Here is a 25,256-nt window from a genome sequence, read left to right on the forward strand (position 1 = left end):
AATTTTAAATATTAAATATATATATATTTAATTTGAATCAAATTTAAATTTAAATATAAAAAAATAAAAAAATAATCGAATTAAATTATATATTTTTATTAATTTTTATATACATTTTAAATTTTTATAAAACAAAAATAATTATTTTATATATAAATTTATTTAAATATATTAAAAATTATATTAAAAAATATTTACACAAATTTTAATATCTTTCACATAAATCCTTAAAATAAGAAGTGAGTGTGTGAAATGATTGTATCAGATGAGTGGCTTTACAGCACTGTCATAACATTTTATATTATCTTGAATCGGTTGCTTATAATTAGTCATTTGATATTTCGCAACCATAAAAGAAAGGCATGTTTTCGTTAAAGCATCCTTTGCCGAAGCTCCAATGGCTCGTCTTGGCAACATCTATGGTATCAGCTGTAGTAGCTGTGGAAGAACAACCCAAGGCGCCTAAATACTGCAGTTCCAGTTGTGGGCATCTTAAAATTCCTTACCCTTTTGGCGTAGAAAAGGGAAGCTATCTAAAGGGATTTCGCATTACTTGCAACACTTCCAAAAACCCAGCAAAAGCATTTTTAGATGCTACGAAATATGAGGTAGTAAACATTTCTTTAGCTGAAAATCGGGTACGAGTAAGGAATTCTGTCCCTGCATCTGTGACTCACACCTGCTTGGCACTCAATGGATCTGAAACTCAAGGACAGACAACCATGATTAATTTGACTGATACTCCATTCGCACTGTCTCAAAACAAGTTCGTTGTAACTGGATGTAACTCTCTGGGCATCATCAAACTTGGAAAGAGAAAGCTTCTCACTGGGTGCCTCTCTTTGTGTCACGTTAAGCGCGGGGACAAGACTAACGGATCTTGCTCTGGGATTGGGTGCTGCGAGGTCCCTATTACTGATCGTCTTAAAATAGTTGAAACGATTGTGGGTAACATTTTCAATGAATCAAAAATAAAGGAAGTGCTTAATGAAACAAAGATCTCGATGCCCTATCGTTGTGGATCTGCTTTCTTAGTGGACCAACAAAACTACAGTTTCGAGGCATCTGATCTTGATGATGATCATAAATTTTTGACTAAGATACAGCATTCTACTGTGGTTCTTGATTGGACTGTGAGCAACCACACTTGTAAAGAAGCTAAAAGAGACTCGAACACTTATGCCTGCAAGGGGAATAGCGACTGTGTGGATTACAAAGTAAAGGATAGTCAAGGCTATAGCTGCAGTTGCCAAAAAGGTTACCAAGGGAACCCTTATTGTAGCCCGGGATGCCAAGGTATGGCTTACTTATTATTCCCTATATACTACTCAACTCTTTCATCACCCTTGTTCAACATCGTCTATAATTAATCTTTTTAATATTCTAAATGCTGTTGAAGTTTGAGCATATAACCAGTACATCATGTTTCTGTCAATTTTTTTTTTAATTTCCCCTATAAATTAATGCTCATGTTTTCCCCATAATACTACTCTATATAAGTCAGTAACCTCTATATATATATATATATACTGATGTCATTTGTTCTATTTGGCGAAAGACATCGATGAGTGCATTAACAATCCATGTGAAGGCAATCATAAGTGTATTAATACACTGGGAAGTTATCATTGCAAGCAATTTCTTTCTCGGCTGCTCCTGCTTGTTCTAGGTAACTATATAACTCAACACACCGTTTTGCTTTATTTCTTTTTTGTTTCTTTTCGAGGAAGAGCTCTTAAAATATATATATATATATATATATATTATATATATCTATGATTAATTCATGCAGCTTTCGTCAGTGTTTTGGTTCTGTTTCTGTTAGTGTTTTCCACATACTTCTTCTTAAAGAGAAGAAAACTAATCAAGCTCAGAGAAAAGTTCTTTCTTGAAAATGGGGGACTATTATTGCAGCAGAAAAATTCTTCCCGTCAAAGTGCTGTTGAGACAACAAAAATTTTTACGGCCAAGGAGTTGGCAAAGGCCACCGACAATTATTCTAAGAGTCGAATCCTCGGCGAAGGAGGGAATGGAACGGTTTATAAAGGTATCATAGGAGACAATGAAATAGTTGCTGTCAAGAAGTCGAAAATAGAGACTCGTTCCCAAATTGAACAATTTATCAATGAAGTTGTTGTTGTTAGCCAAATCAACCACCGCAACGTAGTCAAGCTCTTGGGATGTTGTTTGGAGACTGAAGTCCCTTTACTGGTCTACGAATTTGTCGCCCATGGAAGCCTTCACTATCACATTCACAATTCCGAAAAGGCAGGCGCAATATCCTGGGACATCCGTCTAAGGATCGCCACAGAAACTGCTAGCGCACTTGCTTACCTTCACTCTGCAGCCTCGATTCCAATCATCCATCGAGATGTCAAATCTGCCAACATATTACTCGATGAAAATTACATTGCCAAAGTGTCAGATTTCGGAGCTTCAAGGTTGATTCCTATCGATAAAACTCAAATTACTACATTAGTCCAAGGTACATTTGGTTACTTGGACCCCCAATATTTCCAGACAAGCAAGTTGACAGAAAAGAGTGATGTTTATAGCTATGGGGTTGTGTTAGTGGAACTACTTACTGGTGAGATACCAGTATCTTTTGCAAGACCAGAGCCTGAAAGAAACCTATCTTCTTACTTCATTTTATCAATGCAACAGGATCATCTCCTCCAGATCCTAGAGCCCGAACTTGCAAACGAGGAGAATAGAGAAGAACTGATAGCAGTTGCTCACCTGGCTATGAGATGTCTGATGTTGAGGGGGGATGAAAGACCTTCAATGAAAGAAGTGCTTATAGAGCTGATAGAGTTGAGAAAACTTGAGAAACATCCATGGGGTCAAGCTAACTGTGAGCAGGCTTTGAGCTTGTTGCATGAACAAGCAGAATTATACCCGGCTCACAGTTCATCATCAAATACTAAATACAGTGGCACACCAACAAACCTGTCACTTTCATTAGACACCCCAGGACGATGAGCATCCACAAGACATAGATTTTTTGTACGTTCTGTTTGCTTTGTAAAATTTGGTGAACCTAAGCTATTTTTTATGATACCTAATCCTTGTTGTTGTTGTCTACTGAGTTTGCTTAAGTGTTTCAGACTTAACCATTTGGTATTAATTATTTAAGACAAGTTCATAAAGGTTCCTAACAAGTTTAAAACAATCGGTAGGCATTTTCATAAGAATACTATCACATATATATACGGTTGCATCAAATATAGCAACACAAACCTAATGGTAGTTGGATTAATCCTAATACCGATTAACAGAATACTCAGATTATCAAAACACAGTAGCATAATCAGATTATCAAAACACAGTAGTATAAGTAAGATGTGAAGCTGACCACCTTCCATGAGGAAAAATTGTGTTTCTGTACAATGTAAGATATTCATAGCTCCAGTAGTCCTATCAAAGAAAAAGGCCAAACCATGCAGCTTTCTGCTACAGCTGGACTAACATTATGAAACTGAATTGATACTTTACAACATGCTAGAAATAAGAAAACCAATAACCTAGATGTACAAGCCACAACAACCAGTGAAATTAAATATGGGTTTTTCCATTTGGATCCCCATGCTCCTTGTCCAACTCCCCATTCCCTATAGAACTTCTAATTCATCTTGTTGGCTTGTCCTGCAAAAGATGAATGTTATCTTTTAGACAAAGATAGTTGTAAAACTTGAAGCAAATACAAATCTTTATTCTTTATACCACAATGAAAACAATTCACAAAAACAACATTTAGGACATTAAATTCATTCATCTAGTTTCTGCCATTTAGTTTCAATTAATTCATTGATTGAGAATAAATCCAATTCATCAAGGTCAGTCCCATCACAATAAATACATTTGGGCCACACATGCCTTGCATTTTTCAATTTGTACAGTCTCAACCAGAAAACAGCCAGTGGTAATGAGCACTCAATTTGTTACAAGCTTACATAAGAATGTAGAGCAGTACATACATAATAATATATACTGACAGGGTAACTTAAAATGGGTATTATTACAGACCTTATCCATCATAAAGCAGCAGCAATTACTCAACAAACTAAAAAATAGCCCAAGGAAACCATGGCTGATTTAGACTATGCATCAGACACAAACTTCAGCCCATCGTACATTAACTAGATTTTACAACTAGGATGACAAACCATTCAGATCTAAGAAATATCAGATTAGTAGATAACTCAAGAAAAAAAATGAAAGAAGACTAGAATCTTACAGCTAGATAACAGCTGACGAATAAATCTACAAAATTAGATAGATATGTTAGCTTCCTACAGGTGTAGTTTGAAAGTTTCAAATATGTAATATTTGGCCAAAAAAAAAGGAACAGTTAAGAATCATTTTCATTGGTGAGCAATAAACTCGTCCAACTTTATGATATTAGGAATAGTAAATGAAAGCTGTTAAAGCATCTCCAAAGGGGTTTTCTTTTATATACTTCTATGTGTTAGGCTAAAAAGCTTTGATCCAATCATATCAATGAAAATATAATCAAACAATCAATCAATCACATAAAAGATAATAATTTAAAATGGTTCGGTCAAACCGACCTACATTCATAGATAAGAAATAAGATCCACTAGTTATAAAGAATTATAAACGTACATCAAAATATATCAATCACTCAACAATCAATACTAGTAGACCTTCTCACACTACAAGAAAATGGAAGATTAGTTGCAGTTTTGTAATGACATTTCACTTACAAACACCGTTAACTTTCGTGTTTTTATAAAACTTAAAGCGTTTATTAGCAAAACGCCACTAAATATTCAAATAGCGGTGTTGTTACTTATAAACGCCATTAAAGACAAAAATTAGCGGCATTTATTGATTAAAACACCTTGAATAATCCTTTCTAAAAAATTGAAGTGATTATTGAAGGCATTTTTGATAGACAATGCTTTGAATAATCCTCTCATAAAAAATAAAAGCGATTATTAAAGGTATTTTCTACAAAAAAAACACCTTCCATAATTCTCTTAAAAAATTATAGAAGATTATTAAAGGTATTTTTTTATCAAAAAACACATTCAATAATGCCTTTTATTTTTTATAAGGAGATTATTGAAGGCGTTTTGTGCAAAAAACGCCTTCAATAATCCCTTTCAATTTTTTTATGAGGGATTATTGAAAGCATTTCAAACAAAAAACATCTTGAATAATCTACTCATAAAGAATAAAAGCGATTATTGAAGGTGTTTTTTACAAAATAACATCTTCAATAATTCCCCTAAAAAATTGTTGTCAATAAATTTATCAAAAATAGAGTATACGATAATTAATTATAAGATCGTAGGTTCAATTTCTCTCTTCAATATTTTTTGAATTTTTTAAGGGATTATTGAAGGCGTTTTTGGCACCTAAAAAATGTTGAAAAGAATTATCGAATTTACAATCTTATGATTAACGACTGTATGTTTTAACCAACAACGCTACTCTATTTTTTGTAGATTCATTGACAAAAAGATTTATTGAAGGCATTTTTGATCAAAAACGCTTTCAATAATCCTCTACAACTTTTTAGGCAAATTATTCAAGGCGTTTTTGGTAAAAAACGCCTTCAATAATCGCCTTTATTTTTTATGAGCAGATTATTTAAGGCATTTTTTGCTTGAAACGCCTTCAATAGTCTCTCATAAAAAATTGAAAGGGATTATTGAAGGCATAATCCCCTAATAAAAAATGAAGAGCATTATTGAAAGTATTTTTTGTAGAAAACACCTTCAATAATCCCCTCTAAAAAATTGGAGGGAATTATTGAAGGCGTTTTTGACCAAAAAAACATAATTAATAATCTCCTTTAAAAAATTGAAAGAAATTATTGAAGGTATTTTTTATCAAAAATACTTTTAATAGTTATAAAGAAAGGGCAATCGACTGTTATGCAATAGCAGTAGATTGCTTTTTCTTTCTTTTCATTAATTAAGCTCTAAATAGGTCTAAAAGCTTTCAATTTTGCTTCCTTTTCCTTTTAATTGTTAAAAATTATTCATATAAATTAATTATATATTATATTTAATTTTTATTATTATTAAATTTATTATAGTTATATTTTAATTATAAACTTGTATGAAAATTAATTAATTTATTTAATATTTATATACCAATAATTACATATAAATTAAATTATATATAATTAAATTATAAATATTATTAATATTATTAAACTAATTTAACCATTTATGAAATATTAGACAATAATTCATTAATTCATTATAATTTATAAAAAACCTATAATGATACGAATTTTAATAATTAAAGTTATCAGATATTATAAATTAATATTATTAGTATTAGAATAACTATGCAATGCAAATGATAATATGTTAATGCACAAATTTTATTTTTTTATTTAAAAATTTTATTAATTTTTTTATTTTTAATTTAAATTTTGAAGAAAAAATAATTTTTATTATATTGGAGATTTTTCATAAATATTCCAACACACTGGTAATATTTAAAAAAATCTTCTCACATATGGATTTCGTAAAGTATCATTACTCGGAATACTTTTAAAATCCTATTATTGAAATCCTATTATTGGGTAAAATTTTCTTTTTTCTTATTTATATTACTCATTCTTAATTTATTAATTATTTTTTATTATTTTATTAAAGAAAAGAAAACTTATCTTCTCATCAAAATTTAAAGAAATTATTAAAGGCATTTTTTACCTGAAATGCCTTCAATAATCCCCTCATAAAAAATAAAGGGGATTACTGAAACATTTTTTTGCAGAAAACACTTTCAATAATCCATTCTAAAAAATTATAGGAGATTATTGAAGGTGTTTTTGGCCAAAAACGCCTTCAATAATCTCTTTATCAAAATTTAAAGGGATTATTGAAGGCGTTTTCTGCAATAATCCCCTCTAAAAGATTTAAGAAGATTATTGAAGGCGTTTTTTGCCTAAAATACCTTCAATAATCATTTTTGTAAATAGTGACTTTTTTTTAAGTAAATGCCACTATCGTGAAAAAATGACGTGGCTCTAATTTTTTTCCAAAATTTAAACCCCCTTTTTCTTCTCTGTAATTTTTTTTTTTTTTGCCTAGCTTTTTTCTTAGAAGAGAATGGTGAGAAAGAAAATTCAAATCAAGAAAATTGACAACTTAGCAATAAGGCAAGTGACTTTCTCAAAGAGGAGATGAGGACTTTTTAAGAAAGCTCATGAGCTTTCCACTCTTTGCGATACTGAGATAGCTTTTCTAGTCTTTCAGTCACTGAAAAGCTCTTTAAGTACTCAAGCATAAGGTTGCTCTCACTTATCTCATATCTATATGTAAATGCTTTGCCTTGATTCTTGCTCTATTTCTATTGGTTTAATATAGAAGTCTTTGCCTGCTGTTCGATTTAATGTGTTGAATGTGCTTAGGTGAGTGTGAGAAGAAGTGAGAAACGTAATTATTTTAAAAGAAAATCTTTTGAATCAAGAGAACTGTATAAAAGTATAAATTCATGATAACTGAATGTACTTGAATCTTGTATTCTATTACAAAAAGAACTTCTTTTAATAATTTGTTAGAAGCTGAGGGGTTTTGGGGTGGGAGGCCATGGTTTCACATGAATGTCTGTATGATATTTATTGATGCTTATTCATACTTTCTTGAACCTTGTTTAAGCCATATTTTATGACTAATCAGCTGCCTTATAAGAAGTTTATGCTTTCCATATATCTTTTCTGGTGCAACTTAGAGCACAAACTGATATTTTACCTTTCATTTTTCTTATCAGAACCTGATCTACTGTCATTTTCATTTTCTCTCCAACCAAACTGCTTTCAATTTCAGTTTTCTTAATTGAATCTTGTTAGAATTTTAGGTTTGCTACACTCTTTTTGAATGTTCTTTAAGGTTTTCATAATAAAATTTACAAATTCTCATGATTTCCTTTTCAAATTCTATAAAATTCATGTTGAACTCAAATCTGGTTTCAAAACTGCACACCTAACCTATCTTCAGTCTTTTGATCAAAACTCAGTGAATTCTAGGTTGATTTACTTCAAATTTTTTTCCTAGATTCCTAGTTCATAATGCTATAATCCAGTAAAACTTTAGCCTCAAATTCCACTTGTACAAGTACAGTTAATTCTTCAAAGTTAAGGCTGAATCTAGAAGGCAAAAACGATCCATACATGATGATCCTCTCTCATTCTAGGTGTTTGATTTGATTCTCTCATACTTTACATTCTTAGTTTTACATGTTTACTCGTTATTTTTTAATTGATTGCATTTATTTTTATGAATTCATTTGGTGTTTGGATAGATTTAGTTGTTAATGCTCTATTTTTTTCTGTTTTGAGTGTCACTCAAGTTGTTAGTTCATTAAGCTGGTTTTTCTCTATTTTGCTGCCATTTTCTTGTTGAATTTTGTAGCAAACTTGATTGATGAATTTTTTCTTAGCTCATTTCAAGTTCATTTTCATTATAAGCTTCTAGACCTAATTTTTTTCTTTCAATAACTCAGTGAGTTTCAATTAAATTTCACTTTATATTTTAGTGGTTTCTAGTTAATTCTTGTATTTGCTTGCACTTTTTGTTCTTCAAATCAGTTTTCCTTTTGTTCCTTAATTGATATTTTCAATTCCAGTTTATGATCACTTGTTTTAGCATCAATTAAATGTAGATTAATTAATTCACGTTTGGTTACAAGTTAGTTGTTAGTTGTAGTTTTGTGTTCTTTCATTACATTGTGCGATTTTTCTTCAACTTTTGCTTTTCAAATTGATTTCTCATGATGTTTTTTTATAGATCTTTGAAATTCCATCTTGTTTTGAAGAAAATTTAAAGAAACAAAAATGAAAATTCAGATTTAATATACTAGTTTTGAGATGTATTCTATTTCAATTATATGTGTGTGTTTAGGGTTGGAGTTGGATTTGTTTTGAACCAATTGCTTTAAAGTTTGGGCTATTGCACATGTAATGTTGATAACTTATTTGTAGAATAATTTCCTTTCTTTAATGTATCCTAAAGTTGATATGTGTTAAGATACTCTTATTTATTTGAATGAAGATCTAAATGTGGCCAAAGGGCTATTTTATCCCAAAAGTCAAGGAATTTGGGCTTTTTCCATAAATTGGTATGATTGAAAAAGGTAAAAAAAGGATGTTTTGGCTTCAAGCTTTTAATGTTGAAACAAGAAATTAAGTTAATTGTTTTAGTATGACCTATTCTAAAAAATTTAGTTTTAGGGTTCAATCTAATTATTTTGTCACACCTATAAATCACAATCATCTTGCTATTAACTATTGAGTTTGGGAGTTTTATGCAATATGCCCTTTGTGTTTATATCTATTTCAATCAGAAACTTTTTTGTTGATGTCATCCCCTTGAATCTTATTATTCTTCTACTTTTGTATCATAAAACAACATGGCTAGCAATATTTTACATATGAATGCCAATTAGATATGCACTCGGATGTGTTTAGGGTGGAATAGTAAGTTTTCTTTTCTAGCTTTTTTATAGGTATTTGTTAAACTAATCTCCTTAATTCCTTCCTAGTTTAAGAATAAAAGAACTATCCTTATCTCAAATATGCCAAGTTTTATTACTGTCCATATTTTATGACGCTCTATGCTCTGCCCATAGGTTAATCTAAGATAATAGCTGATAGGTTAGTAGTCATTTAAATTGGCATTTCGCATTTTGGATGCAAACCATTGTGATGCTTCCATTTGCTATTCTAGATTTTATTATGAAGCCTTTGCAGTTGAAAGGTGCATACTATAGACCTATCAACTTGGATTGATCCTCTATACTTTTTCTAATTACTTTTTAATGATTCCATGATACAGTTTTTGTTATTGCTAAATCTAAAAAAGCATTGATCTCTATAGACACAACTATACCATCAGTTTAAGGTGCAGCATAGTTGATTTATGCATTACAAAATTTACATTTTTCTCTTGAAACTTTGTTGCGTGGTCATTTTAGTTTGAATGATTGGTTTATTTCCCTCTTGAAGCATTTGAATCCATTTATTTCTATGAATTTATTTACAAGCTGAAAATATGATTTGAAATGGTTTATCTTATAAACTTCATGGAATCAAATAATCTTTATCTTTTTTCAATACAATCAAGCATGAACTTGCTTGAAGATTTATCTCTCAACCTTTTGTATATTCTCTTTCTTTCAAATTATATGGCACTGCATTTCAAGTCTAGCAATTTCATAATGAAATATGCAAAATGGAATAACTATGATTATGAAAGGCATTTTCATGAAATGCACTCAGATAGGGAATGTACATAATTTTGCCTTGTGCATTTATCTTGATCATTGGCCAAAAAATATATCTTAGTTTGTTGCTTTGCTTAAATCTATTTCTTTGTTATTTCTGCATGTATGTAACAATGAGATCTTATATCTCTTCTTTGATTTTATCTTGCATTACAAATTTTATGGTACTTTTTATAGCTTACCCAATGACATTTTTCAATTAGGATGAAATATGAAGTTGTGGAGAAGATAAATGAAATGTACTGTGATACATTTCTAATAGCACATTTTGAGGTTCTTAGAGAAATATTCTTTTTAGCAATAAAAGCCAAGATGAGGAATAGGCGTTGTAAAACTCCACTCAAAGCAAATGCAACTCCTTTCATGGAGTCTCTTGATGGGCAAAAGGAAAACAAATGCAAAGTGAAATGTTATTGTATGTATTAAACTTTATGTTACATGCATATTGGAACAAATTATGTATTTAGATATTTAAATATTTATAATATTCAGTTTATGAATTTAAATTCATCTTTATTTCTTTTAACAATTTTTATTTAATTATAATAAATATTAAAAGAAAAATAAAAAAAACGTAAAATTTTTTATTTAACGGCATTTATATTTAAAAATGTCACTAAATGCTGAATTTTGTAACGTTTGTATTAGAAAATGCCGTTAAATTTAATGACATTTTTACTTTAAATACCATTATTTTTAGCATTTCGTGACATTTTAAAACACAAATACCGTTAAATTAACAGTATTTTTTTGCTACAAATGCCACCAAATTAACAATGTTTTTATGATAAAAACGTCACTAAATTAATGACATCTCAAAGATACAAACATTGCTAAAATAGCGACATTTTTCAGATACAAACGTCGCTAATATAGCAGTGTTTTATAGAAAATGTTACTATTTTTTGCGACACGTATATAACAGCACTCTGACTGACTTTTTTGCAAATGTCGTAAATTTGTTAATGGTGTTTATAAATACCATTAAACGTTAAAAAAATGGCACTAAAAACCTAAACCCCTGTCGTGTCAATCTCATCTAGTCCTATGAAGTATTCTTAACTTAAACAAACACATACCCATATGCATCTTTTCAACACAACCAAATACATACCCATATACACCCATACATCATACCTATGTAAACCCTCTTGGTCTCTTCTAATTCACTTACAAATAAACAAACATACACATTTATAAGACGTAAATCTTTAATAGTCTTATAGGGTGTCCACCCATAAAATCCTACAACTTTCTTGCATATTTTTTTTTTTATATGTAACCTTACAGAGACTTCACTTATTTATAACCATACAAACTTACTTATTAAAAATCTTTTTCCTTTTAGAATTTTTCTTCTGCAAGTCAAACATGCCTATTAAGAATCTATTTTCTTTTAGAATTCTTTTTTTGCAAATCTTCTTGTCCATTAAGTAATATATAACATATCTCAAACAAATCTCTTATAGGATTTGAGTCATTATTCCTAACAATCTCCATCTTAACTCAAATTTAATCAAATCATCTGTCTTCATGCTAAACATACTTGGTTTCACCTATAATAAAAGTCTTACAAATATCTTCTCTTATGTGCTTTTACACTTTATGCAAATCGATCTTCAAAACGTGAACTCAAACTTCTTCTTTGAATCAAGCTCCTCTAAGTTTGCCTCTTCCCATGTCTCTAACCATGCTTTATTTTTTTCACGAACCTCAAACCTCGAACCTTGCTCCTTTTTTTTCATGAACCTTGCTCTGATACCACTTGTTAGGCTAAAAAGCCTCAATCTAATCATATCAGCAAAAGCATAATCCAACAATTAATCAATCATACAAGAGACAATAATTTAATGTGGTTCAATCCAACCAACTTACATCCATGAATGAGAAACAAGATCCATTAGTTATAGAAAATTATAAACATACATCAAAATATATCAACCATTTAATAATCAATACCTATAGACCCTCTTAATCTCCTTTAGTCCTATGGAGTATTTTCGATCCAAACAAACACATATCCATATGCATCTTTTCAACACAACTAAATATGTACCATATACACTCTTACATCATACTTATGTAAAACTTCTCAGTCTCTTCTAATACACTCACAAACAAATATGCACACCCATTATATGTAAATCTTCAGTAGTCTTATGGGATGTCTACCCATAAAACCCTACAACTCTTTTACATTTTTTTTCATATCTAACCCTGCAGAGACTTCACTTATTTATAACCATACAAACTTACCTATTAAGAATCCATTTCTTTTTAAAATTCTTCTTCTGCAAATCTTCTTGTCCATTAAGTAATATCTAACAAATCTCAAAAAATCTCTTATAAAATTTAAGTCATTATTCCCAATACTATGTAAAATGAAAGCTATCAGTGATTAGCTTTCTAGTACATTTTTGGTGCAAATTTTAGAATCAATACCTTTGCAATAGGATTGCACACAATTTGCCACAGATGGGGACTCATCCCAACGTTATATCGAGCTTTATCCATTCCTATCCCTACTATATCCTCTATAGTTTATTTATTAATTAAATTTGTAAGTTTCCCAAGCTGAATCAAGCAGATAATTTAGTCACAAATTATGCTTAAAAAATTTATGTTGTTAGAAAGAAAATTGAAAGGATTAAATAGGACGAAATGAATGAAGTTTCTCTTCAACATACAAACTATAAGCATAATAACGGTATAATTATAAAAACCAAGTAGTATTTCAGCATCTTATGAAGAATATAAGCACAGAATTTGTACAGTTAATTTAAATCTTAATCACTTGTGTTAATTTTATTGACATTTGTATAGTTAATTTATATTTACATATACCTCTAGTTGCAACAATTTCATTAAAACAATATAATCAAAATGTACTTCTATCAGTTTTATTTATAAAATCAAAAGAAAAGTTTCTGTCAACTCAATTAATTTATAATCAATTTTTAACACCTTCCTTTTTTTAATTTGTAATGCTACTTTTTTTAGTAAATTCCTTTGGAGGGCAAGTCCCTTTAGACTCTTTCCTATGATCCATCCCGGATCAAAATTTTTATCTAGAATAAAAGTGAATATATAAGAATTATAATAAAAAATTAAAAGGTGAGAAAAAAATTTGAGAAAATTAAAAATAAATTTGAAATTGTAGTATTATGTTTGGTTTGAATAATTTTTTTATTCAGTTTGAATCAAATTCAGATATTAATTATTTATATTAAATTTAAATTAAATTTTATATTGAGATGTAAAAAATTAAAAAAAAATCAAATCATGTAAAAAAAGTACTTGTAAACTAAACTAAGGAGACTTACATTCTAAGAAGTCTCTTTATAATATCATATTGAAATATTCAAAGATAATATCGCAAAAAATCATATTTAAAGGAGATTTAACATAATATGAGCATTCTTTAATAAAAAAAAAGGACAAATTAAGAAACTAAATTAACACAAGTTCCCAGATATCTTACTTTATTTCCTCGACTTTAGATATTGAGTAAAATTTTCCAAGTAACTTCTTTGTCTCCTTTGAAGAATGCTTGTCTTGTGCTTAGTCCCCTTAAAAAACACCTTTTGTAATATTCCGAGTTGATATATAGAATTTGGTATCAAACCTACTTCTAACTAATTTATATATTTAATTAAAAGAAAAAAAAAGTACTTTGTGTGATTATATGAAAACTAAAAAAAATCAAATTTTGATTATTATTAATTAATTATATATGGTCATCCATTTAAATTTTGGTGAAATTTAGGAGGAAGGCCAATTGTAGTTTATATTTTAAAATGCATCAGACAATTGAATCCAAAATATATTATTACTTTTAAAATATGATATTTAATAAATTTAAAATTTATTTTTTTATTTTTATACTGTCATTTCTTTTATATAAAATAAAATAATCACACTGCAGCTGATTGCAGATTTCTTGGAGTGTAACAACCTCTTTCTAATACAATATATTTAAGGGGTATACATGAAAACTAAAGCATGTAACGTCATGAGAAAAATCATCGGTGGAAAACAGCTTAGGCTGTGTTTTGTGGAAAAATGGAAGAACGTGTGCTGACATATAATTGCTATGAATTGACCTTGCTTTACTTGTGAGTAGAAGGATAGAGTAATGAAAGAAATTTTCCAAGTTGCTTATTCGCCTCTTCCTTAAGCAGTCCTTGACAGTTGCAGACCAAGAATACTGATATTCTCTACTTTTTAAGCTACTTGATTAAAAAAAAAATAGGAAATTTTTTTTTTTCTTGGAACATATTAATTTGATAGTAAAAATTGTTTAATGGCATATAAATTATATTAACCACAGAGTGAAGAGAACCATAGATTATAATTATATTTTTATATTCTAAATTGAATTATTGTGGATGACTAACAAAGGATTTTTAAAATTTAAAATTTAAAATTTAATTCATTTGATTTTCTTTTTTGCATTTATTTTATGAGATTAAGTTTAACAAATCAAATTCAAACTTTAATAGTTATAAATTTTTTATTTTCAAGCTGTATTTTTTTTACTAAAAAAAATCACATTATACTGCCTTTAGACACCAACAACTCACCACTATAAAAAAAAATTAAAATAATTAATGGCATAATCATTCAAGAAATCATTGTGAGAGTGCGAAACAAAATTCACACTGAAATTTGGTGCTACTTGATATTAAGAAGTCCAAGAAATACCAAAACTAATCATTATTTAATAACTTGTAATAATTAATAGTGACAAGTAAAAATAAAATAATACTTACATAAATTCATAAATATTCCCTCCATCCCAAATAGCTTTATGGTATTGAATTTCATGAAATTAAAAAAAATTGACTTTAATGCATTTAATATTAAAATAAATTTTTTTATAAAATTAAAGTTTCTTGATTTTTAATTTTAAAAAATAAAAAAATAAAAAATAAAATTTAAATATAAAAAGGTAAATATTTTTAAAATATAGGATATAATTTTAAAACATTACAAAAGGAAAATATGGATAAAGAAAATGAAAAAGAAGAAATATGCAATAATTCTAATAGAAAATTTTTTACATATAAAATAATTATTCTTTAATAACTTATAACTATTAATTATTTTTATTAATTAATATATCAATAATTATGTTATTATTTTTATTAAAAAAAACTTTAAAATCTTTAATGATTTTTTTTTCTTTCATTTCACTATCATAAATGTTTTTGATGAACTTGTTCCATGCTAGTTTCAATCTTATCTAGCAACTCTTAGTATCATCGTTGGATGATCAATCTCAATATCACCACTGTATTCAATTTCTCTACAGTGAATTTCATTGCTATGCTAAATAGGACCTAAGAGGCTTTGGTTGTGACTCACCTACTCGTAACTATTACCTTGGTTTCGTTGGTAGGGTCGGAAAAAAAAAATGAAAAATCGATTGAAATCATCTAATTTGACTCAATTTAAATGAGTTTTTTATTGTATTCGTTTCAGCTTCTACTCTTGAATACTTTTGCTCGATTTGGTTTTTGATTCAAGGAGTAAATTTTGAAATTATTCAAAGTGGATTATATTTTATTAAATTTTATATTATTTTTAATTTTGAAAAATTATTTTATTTATAAATAGATGTAAATAAATACAAAAAAAACTAAAAATTCTATAAAATTTTATATTCAAAATTATACGCTTATTTTTTTCTCCATCAATTTAATTGTAATATTTTGTTATTAAACATTTTATAAATTAAATAATAATATTTTTATTTTATTTTCATATATATATATATTTACTCTTTTTAAGATCAATTTTAGCACTTTATATCTAGCTAGAACCCTAATTAATTTTAATACAAGTATCTGCGATTTTTTTTTTATTTTAAATGTTTAACTACATAATTAGAATAAAATACTTACCATTAAATCATTATTTTAGTTCAACTCTTTAGAATTGCTATAGAATCTATTTTTCTACCCCTAACTTTTAGTTTCTACTAAATTAGTCTATTTATTTTAAACACAAAACGGGACATATTTTTCACTTAAAAATAATTTTGTTTTTTAAAATTATAGAATTCAATTAAATAAATATACAAGACTTAATTATGCTAATATATACTAAAAAAATTGAAACTATACAATATAATAAACATACTAAAGTTTTAATCAATGTGTAATATGAATCCCAAAGATGACTGATAGAAGTTGATAAGTTATAAAAAATTCAAATCCAATTAAATGCATAACAATAATATATGTTTCCTAGCAAAAAAATTAATTACATTAATCTTAATTATATATTTGAATATATATGGCTTATGGAATAGGGGTTTGTACTTGTGTTTGTGTATTATCACGTTATGATTTAATTGATAGATTATATGCATTCACTTTGACAAAATGATAAAATCCAATCTTGGGGTATCATTGTATTGTTTTATGCAGCGTCTACCAACTATGGTTGTCTTGAGAGGTCATTTGATCTGTTAGGCAATATGAAGAAATGAGCTACAGTGGAATGAAACTTTCAAACATTACTGCACAACAGAATAATATTACAAAGAATTTTAAGGCTTACATTTAGAATATCAATTTGGCTTTTACAGAAGGTCCCAGCTCAGCCAATTTTACCTGCTTGATAAAGTTCTTACCCTATCTAATCATTTATGCTTGCACCCCTGACACGGAGGAGGAAAGATTTCTGTTGTAGGAAAGGAGCTGCTGCCCTAACAACTTCGAAACCACCAATGAATTGATGTTATTTCGTCCTGTCAGACAAGTTCCACAACATCAGATTTTTGTTTAGAAGCATTTGGGATAAAAATGGTAGTACCAAAAAAGGGGAGAAAAAAAAAAGGGAATCCTAGCAAGGCCGGAAGTTTTCATTATGCTAAGTATCATGATTTCTTATAATATATAGTTTCTGATCATTAACATGGAATCTATATAGTCGAGTATGATACATGGATTATGGATGGTGGAACATGATTCAAGGATATGGAATGTTCAAGGCACTTATTGCTGGTTCTGGAAGAGCACCTTATTCAGATTAAAAGACACAAATATTGTACATAAAACATAAAGTACAAACGATTTTCCTTCGCTATAAAAGGAGAACGTTTTACAAAGATTTCAGATCCCTGGAAATAAGTAATAACTAAGTAATAACTTACCACTTTCATGGGAAACAATGTTTCACTTGGGAAATTTTTGCGCCACTGACACTGTCCTCACTCCTCAGTCTGGCAATAAATCTTTAATATCTCATCATTTATCAGAAATTGAGTTCTGTAAGGGATTGAGGCAGAGATTTTGGAATTGGCTCATTCAGGCTGCCATATGGTTAATTTGACAGCAGTGAAGTCAATTCATACCTCTGCTAAGTAAACTGCATTCATCTTTTTAAGGTTTTTCCATCTGCTTTTGCAAACCACTTTGTGTGCTTCTATGAAGGAACTATTCACTAGCCTCTGCAACTTCCAATTGACTGAAACCAAAATTAGATAATAGGTAAGGCAGAAAGGAAGTACGCATTAAAAACAGCCAAATACGTGAGATATCATGAATGATTCATGAACGCAAGAAAAAAATATATAATATAGAAATCAGCTATATGACCTACTCATTCTGAAACTATTCTAAATTTTTCTTTTAAAATGGTAGCAAAACATTGAATCTTTGTATCAAACCCGGAGAGAACCATCCGCAAGTTCCAATAACTTCAAATTAAACCATTATACTCCATGATGGAAGAAGAAGCTCTTTCTCAATTCTGCAAATATAGATTACAATACAATTAAAAGTTTTGTAGAAAAGGTATCCACTCCCTTCTAACAAAATGGGCTTCAAAAATACCTGTCCCCAATTTATTAAGCAGGATTCTATCAATGGTTAAAGGTTGAAGTCTGAATTTGATCCCTCTACTATCTCAATCCTATTGATTTAGTCCAATTTTAATTTTAATGAATTTCTATTTTTATTAAACATAGATTTTTTTTTATATATAATTTCCATTTCATTGTAAAACAAAAAGCTGTGTATAAGGGATTGAACTAATGAACCTTTTATTATGGAATCGAAAAAACAATAATCATGAAAATAAATCACTTGAGCACTTGATTTAATAGTACGTTAATGTTCTTCAAATAAGTAGCATATAATTGCAAAGTGACATGCACCTTATTTCTTGGCGTTCCTTCCGTTAACAAATTAACATGAAGCTGCTTAAAACTTCAATGTAAGGTATGTGGGCTTTGATAAGAATCAAGTATAAATTCCAATGTAAGGTATGTAGGCTATTTTGGGCCACTCTTGTCATTCATCCTTCTTGCATCGTTCTTCTAGCAATGGACATCTAGAAATTTCGAGTTGCAAAAGTGAGTCAAACATCTCTTCCGGAAGGAATTTGAGCTTGGGGCAACTAAGGATACCCAAATGATTCAAGAGATTTTAGATTTTGAAAGCCCTTGGAGGATAGAGTTTCTAGGTTTGGAAAATCTGTGTTGGTGAATGAGGTGAGAGTGCGGCGCAGAAGCATTTCCTCGTATGGGAATGACACCACATCTAGAGAAGCACCGTTGATGGACAAATGTTTTAAGGGAGGTGAGTTTGTGCAAACCCCACTCGATCACTGACTTCCAAATATTGGGTTGCAAGATTCTAAATGAAGTGAGATTGGGAGGGAACCCCTCTTCTGGAAATGACATCACACTTGGACAATGCATGGAGTTTTTCACACCAAGAAAGGCTAAGCTTTCTGAGCTTGTTTAATACACGAGGCAAAGATCTCAAATTATCACAACTGCAGATAGTTATCAATTCAAGGGAAGAGTTCTCTTCAATTTCTTGAGCTATGGACTCTAGTTGTATGCTCAAATGTTCAATGTGGCAAGGGATTCCTAACTGCATATGCTCTTCCTTTTCGTCCTCTGCCCCTATGGAAACAAGTCCTGAGCAATTGTGAATTTCCAAAAAGCGAATAGGCCTCAAATGTGTTGAGGGTCCTTCCTGGTTCTGCCATAAAGAAATTAGCTCCTCACATCCACGTATATAAAGACGTTTAGCTTTTATCAACCCTAACATCATCCCCTCCATTGGACCAGTGAATTTTGAAATGTTTGAAAGAGAGACTATTTTCATGAATGAGCTGGAATTTGTACAATTTGTAGACACCACCTCTTAGCACCTATCAATTTTTAAGTCAGAAAACTTTGGAAGGCTTGAGATTGAAACTACCAACTGCTCACATTCTTGAATCCCATGTTTCTCCAATGAAGGAAGACAACTAGGTAGATTTCTCAGTTGTTGACACCGAATAATCTCTAGCTTCTTCAATGAAGGAAGGCGATTAGGTAAACTTCCTAACAGCTTGAGGCAACCTGAAATGATGAGCTCATGGAGGTGTTGGAAAGTCACATTTTCATCAACTTCACAGGGATCCCATTCCTCCCATTCTGGCATGTTCAGAAAAAATGATTTCTCTAGTGATGAAAACAAATTAATCATCAGATTTTCTCCAAAAAAAATTAACATCCACATTTTTTATCTTACTCATCCGCCCGATGGAAAGCGATTTTAGCGAGGGTAATCTTCCAACAGCTAGTAATAATGTGCAATTTGAATACAGATTCAGAGTCGATAGCATTTCAAATGAAGGATCTCCAATCCAATTTGGGAATGTTTCACCTCCATAACATTCGATGGTGAGCCTTTCAAGCATTTTAGGAGGTTGGAGTGAATCCAATACGTCCTTGTGAATTTCTTCTCCTGCAAAATTATAACTCCACTTTAAAGCCAAGTCATGAAGTGATTTTATTAAAGTTTACACAGACTATATATTAATATTTTCAGATAATGAAGAGAAACATTTAAAACTTCCAGAAATATTTTGCAAAATTATAGAAGATAGTGGAAATCGAAAAGAAAATAGAATTAAAGAAAAATAGAATATATTATGTTAACTTTTATATTCTCTTATAAAGTTATACTTTAATAATTTCTCTATATGTATTTCAAATTCTTTTTCTTTTTGTTCATTGTTTCTATATTCATATTTATTTCTGCTACTTGTAGTTCCTAAAGTATCCTATGTTAGGTTTGTGTTCTGCATTCATATTTATTTCTGTAAGTGAGTTTTCTAATTGTATGCACAATATATAATTCAAAAGCTTTAATTGATTTTTTCATAATGGCTAATAATTCATTCTCATTAATATGCTAATTCTGTTTTGTTGGAGCAAATGTTTCACAAGTATATCTGGCTATTTTTTTTCTTTGTTATTATCTTCTTCAATATATTTTAATATACCTTCCAAATATTTTAATATCTTTTTTATAAATTGATTAAATGGTTGGATGTTGCCTAATCCTATGATTGTTGGACTTGGATCCCTAAGTTTTGAGCCCACTTGTTTTGCCATTTGCCTTGGAGTTTTGATTATTATTCCGATCAGAGTTCATAGAGTAAATTTCATTATAGGTCACTCAAATATGTCTTAAATCTTAATTAAATTATTAAAATTTAATTCATATAAATAATATTACTCAAATTTGTTAAATGTATAAGTCTAGTCTTCCTAACAAATTTCATCCAAAAGAATGAACGAAAAAATGATATAAGTATCACATAAGAAGCATGCAATCTAGCTTATAAGCTTTTTGAATTAATTTACCACGTTAGCTTTTTTTTTTTTCACCCAAACCTTAAAATTTTCTTTTCTCATCTCTTTCCCTATCAAATCTTCGACGCTCACCCTCTTTTCACTCACCTTCAAGAGTCATTAGATCATGGTAATAGTTTTGTGCTTTAAAATTAAGTTAAAGAAAAAAAAATTAATGGTGGGTGTTAAGGATCCAATTTGCTATCAATTAATTTTAAGTTAAATACTTAATGTGATATCAGAATCAAGATTTCTTTCTATTATTCTTCTTATAATGGGTTTTGGATGGATAAAGGGATCATGAACTTGGGTCTCATGAAGTTCGTGGAATATGCTCTGGCTATGGAGCTACAGGACTTGAGAAAAAAAAAATGCCGTTGCTAGATTGGAGGAGTTGAGCATCCAAAATTCTACCTATTTATGGCCATGGGTTGCTAACAATGAAGTGTATAAGGCTAAGTTCTTGGGATATGTGGGGTTCAGCCTCATGTGTTATTTGACTATTCAAAGGTCATGGACCTTTTGTTTTAAGTTTCTTTAAAAAAGCCCTAGCTACTTAATAAACAGAGGAGCTATTTTAAGTGAGATATAAAGGTGGTGCCACAAACCAAGAAAGAAAGAAGATAAGCCAGGAAAAATAAAGAGAAAAGGGAGAGTTGTTGAATAGAAGTCGATCCATGATCCGATTGAGTTGAAACTTTATCAGCAAGTTTATGATTAAGAGTTCTATATTCTGAATGGTGAAAATTGAGTTTGAAGCTTTCTAGAAACAAATTCAAAGTGTATTTGTTGAGTCACCTACTTTATGAGAGTTTTTCAACTAATTTTTTAGTTGTTGATTAGCTCTAGTTTTAACTAGAGAAGAGCTTTGCATATCCATTATTTAATAGTAGAGATTTTTCTGGTTGTTCGTGAATTTTTTTTCCTCTACATTGAAAGGTTTTTCACATGAATTTTGGTGTGCTTTTATTTTTCCTACGTTGTTGATTGTTATTACTGTGGGATTATTACAATATATTACTTCTACGTTGTTGTGTTTGTTGCTTCGTGCCTAACAAGTAATATCAGAGCGAGGGTTATTTTGAGACATCAATACATAAGCAATCCAAAACAAAAGTAAATTCTATTTGAGATCATAAAGGGTGATATAAGTTCTATAATAAAATTGACAGCATCAAATTATTCAATTTGAAAGCCTATAATGGAAAATCCTCTATACTACAAAGATTTGTATGAGCTAGTATTGGATGATTCAGCTAAACTAGTAGATATGAAAGATGAAAGCTGGATAAAGTTAGGCAAAAAGATACTGGTTACAATTAGAAAATGAATATCAGTATGTTTCATCATGTAATACAAGAGACAGATATCCATACTGTTTGAGAAAAATTGACAGCATTATTGAGAGAAAAACATGTATGAATAAAGTTATACTTGTTAAAAAGCTTGTAACTTTATAATACAAGAATAGACGATTTATTACAGAGCACTTGAACGATTTTCAAGACATTTAATTGGATGACTACTATTAAGCTTAAGATGGATGATGAAATGAAGGCATTTCTTTTGGGTTCATTGCCATATAGCTTGAATACTCTCTAATTGTGATTATTCTTAATTCAGCTTCTGATTATAAGGTGACATTGGAGATGGTAAAGAATAGTATGCTTAATGAAAAAGCAAGGAAAAAAGATGTAAACCCTAGGAATCAAGCTTTGGTCACAAATAACAAAGGTAGAAACATTGATAGAGGTTAAAACTTAAAAGGCCGAAGTAAGTCTAAACATAGATCCAAGTCCAGAGATAAAGTGAAGTGTTTCCATTGGGTAAAATAAGTCATATAAAACTACACTGTAAAATCCTAAAACAAAAGTGAAAAAATAAAAAAGATAAGAGTTCAAATGATGACAATATTTAGGATTTGCCAGATATTGCTTGATAGACAAGAGCACTTGCAAAAAAAAATTTTAAAAGAAAGATGATTCTTAATAGGTAAGCTTGACTTGCAAGAGAAGAATTTTAAGAGAAAAATGGATTTTTAATAGGTAAGTTTGACTTATAAGAGAAGAATTCTAAGGGAAAAGAAATTCTTAATAGGCAAATTTGTATGATTATAAATAGATGAAGCCTCTACAGTGTTAGACATAAGAAAAAAATGTAAGAGAGTTATAGGGTTTTATGGGATAGACACCCCATAGGAGTACTAGGGCTTTACGTATTATGGGTGTGTATGTTTGTTTGTGAGTGGACTAGAAGAGACTAAGAAGATTCACATAGATATGATGTATTGGTATATATGGGTATGTATTTAGTTGTGCTAAAAGGGTGCACATAGATATGTATTTGTTTGGATTGAGAATACTCCATAAGAATAAAGAAAATTGAGAGGGCCTATGGGTATCGATTGTTGAATAAGATTGATATGATGTTTGTAATTCTCTACAACTAGTGAATCTTGTTTATCATCTGTAAACATAAGTCAATTGGATCGAACTACATTAAATTATTGTCTTTTGTGTGTTTAATTCATTATTTGATTTCATTTCCGCTGGTATAATTGAATTGAGACCTTTTGGCTTAACAATTATATCTTTTGAACTACTACTACCTAAACCGAATTAATTTTTTCTTTTAATCGTCTTCTCTTTCCAAAAACATATGGATAATATATTTAAATATTATAGTGATTTTATTAAAGTTTACATGGACTATATATTAATATTTTCAGATAGTGAAGAAAAACATTCAAAACATCTAGAAATATTTTGCAAAATTATAGAAGATAGTGGAAATTGAAAAGAAAATAGAATTAAAGAAAAGTAGAATATATTATGTTGACTTTTATATTCTCTTATAAAGTTATACTTTAATAATTTCTCTATATGTATTTCAAATTCTTGGGTTTTAGTTGAATATATTTGGATTGCAGTTGTGTTGCAAGTTCTGATTCGTTGTTAATAGTTTTACATTATTGGAATTTGGAATAGAAAATTTACTGTATTATGATAATTTCCAATTTGCTATTATTTTAGAAGGCTTATGTGGTATATTACAAAGCTGCTTATGTGTAGCCATGCTATTTTTCTGTTATTTTTTTGGATAAAATTTGTTAGAGTGATTAAATTTGATAAATTTAACAAACTTGAGTGATATTAATGGAACAAATTAAAGTTTAATGACCCAATTGAGATGAATCATATGATAGAGAGATTTTTCATAAAATTTACTCTTCTTTTATAGATGAAAATTGAAATATCGAGAATGTTTGGTAATGTTGTTATTTTTTTTTCAATTTTTTAAAAATAGAAAACAAAAACATGATTTGTAAGCCATTTTCAAAAACTGAAAATAAAATTTTGAAAAATTTTAAATATTGAAAACACAAAAATTATATTTCTAAAATTTTGAAAACATTTTTAGCATTGTTACCAATTAACACAATTCATCCATTTGATTAGAGTGCTTCTCTACAGTTAAAAATTTGATGTTTGAAAATAAAAAAAAATATTATTAGTAAGATTTGAACTCATGTCATCTCATAATTGAAAACTTTAACTACTTTCTTTACTAAATTTCTCTTTTCAGATTTAAAAAAAAAAATTTATCCAAACATATTTTTAAATTTAATAAATTGATAAAAAAATAAAACAAAATAAAATTTTCAAAAACATCAAATTGGCAATTATATCAAAATTCTGTTTTTTTTTTTTTTTTTTTTGCTAAAAGTAAATGTATTTCTGTTGATTTGACATTAGGGTAAATCCATTTCTACAAGCAATTGAATGATAAAAAAAAAAAAAAAAAAAAAGTAGACCATGTACAAGAATTCCTTTTATCAAGCAAACTTTAAAAATCTTCAAAAAGGTAAAAATCTTTCATCTACCGACCATAGCAAATAAATTGGAACTTTGAAATCTAAAAAAATCACTTTTTATAACATCATGTTGTCAAATATTGTAAGCATTTCATATAATTCAAAACCTTTTAAACTTCAAAAAATTTTGTCAAACTTTTAATTGGACTATGAACTGATCAATTTGAGTCTGAATTATTATTTGCCTTTGATTATTTATTTTATGCTTCAGTTGATTAATAGCGATTGGTTTGAATCATTATAGGGGTTTAGGTTTTCAGTAGTGTTTTTTTTAACGGTTAACGGTATTTATAAATACCACTAAATGATTTACGACATTTACGAAAAATATTACTCAGAGTACTGCCTATACACGCATTGTGAAAAATAGTGGCATTTTCTGAAAATACCGCTATATTAGCGATATTTGTATCTTTGAGACACCGTTAATTTAGTGGTATTTTTATCATAAAAACGTCACTAAAT

At 29.2% G+C, this 25,256-nt stretch overlaps 1 protein-coding gene across 1 annotated transcript; it reads left to right on the plus strand.

Annotated features, from left to right (window-relative positions):
• The first annotated feature begins 303 nt into the window (after positions 1-303).
• Positions 304-3,165, plus strand: LOC111309424 (wall-associated receptor kinase 5-like). The gene is made up of 3 exons (XM_089748871.1): positions 304-1,296; positions 1,559-1,669; positions 1,793-3,165. The coding sequence occupies exons 1-3, from the start codon at positions 363-365 to the stop codon at positions 2,980-2,982; spliced, it is 2,235 nt and encodes a 744-aa protein (XP_089604997.1). The 5' UTR covers positions 304-362; the 3' UTR covers positions 2,983-3,165.
• The last annotated feature ends 22,091 nt before the right edge of the window (positions 3,166-25,256 follow it).

Source organism: Durio zibethinus, chromosome 19 (genome assembly GCF_047325235.1).
Source record: "Durio zibethinus cultivar Kanyao isolate XHJ-2024 chromosome 19, ASM4732523v1, whole genome shotgun sequence".
NCBI classification, from domain to species: domain Eukaryota; kingdom Viridiplantae; phylum Streptophyta; class Magnoliopsida; order Malvales; family Malvaceae; genus Durio; species Durio zibethinus.

Coding starts and splice junctions, on each gene's coding strand:
- LOC111309424 (XM_089748871.1), top strand. CDS start 363: ATGTTTTCGTTAAAGCATCCTTTGCCGAAGCTCCAATGGCTCGTCTTG. Junction 1,297..1,558: donor TTGTAGCCCGGGATGCCAAG/GTATGGCTTACT, acceptor ATTTGGCGAAAG/ACATCGATGAGTGCATTAAC. Junction 1,670..1,792: donor GCTGCTCCTGCTTGTTCTAG/GTAACTATATAA, acceptor TAATTCATGCAG/CTTTCGTCAGTGTTTTGGTT.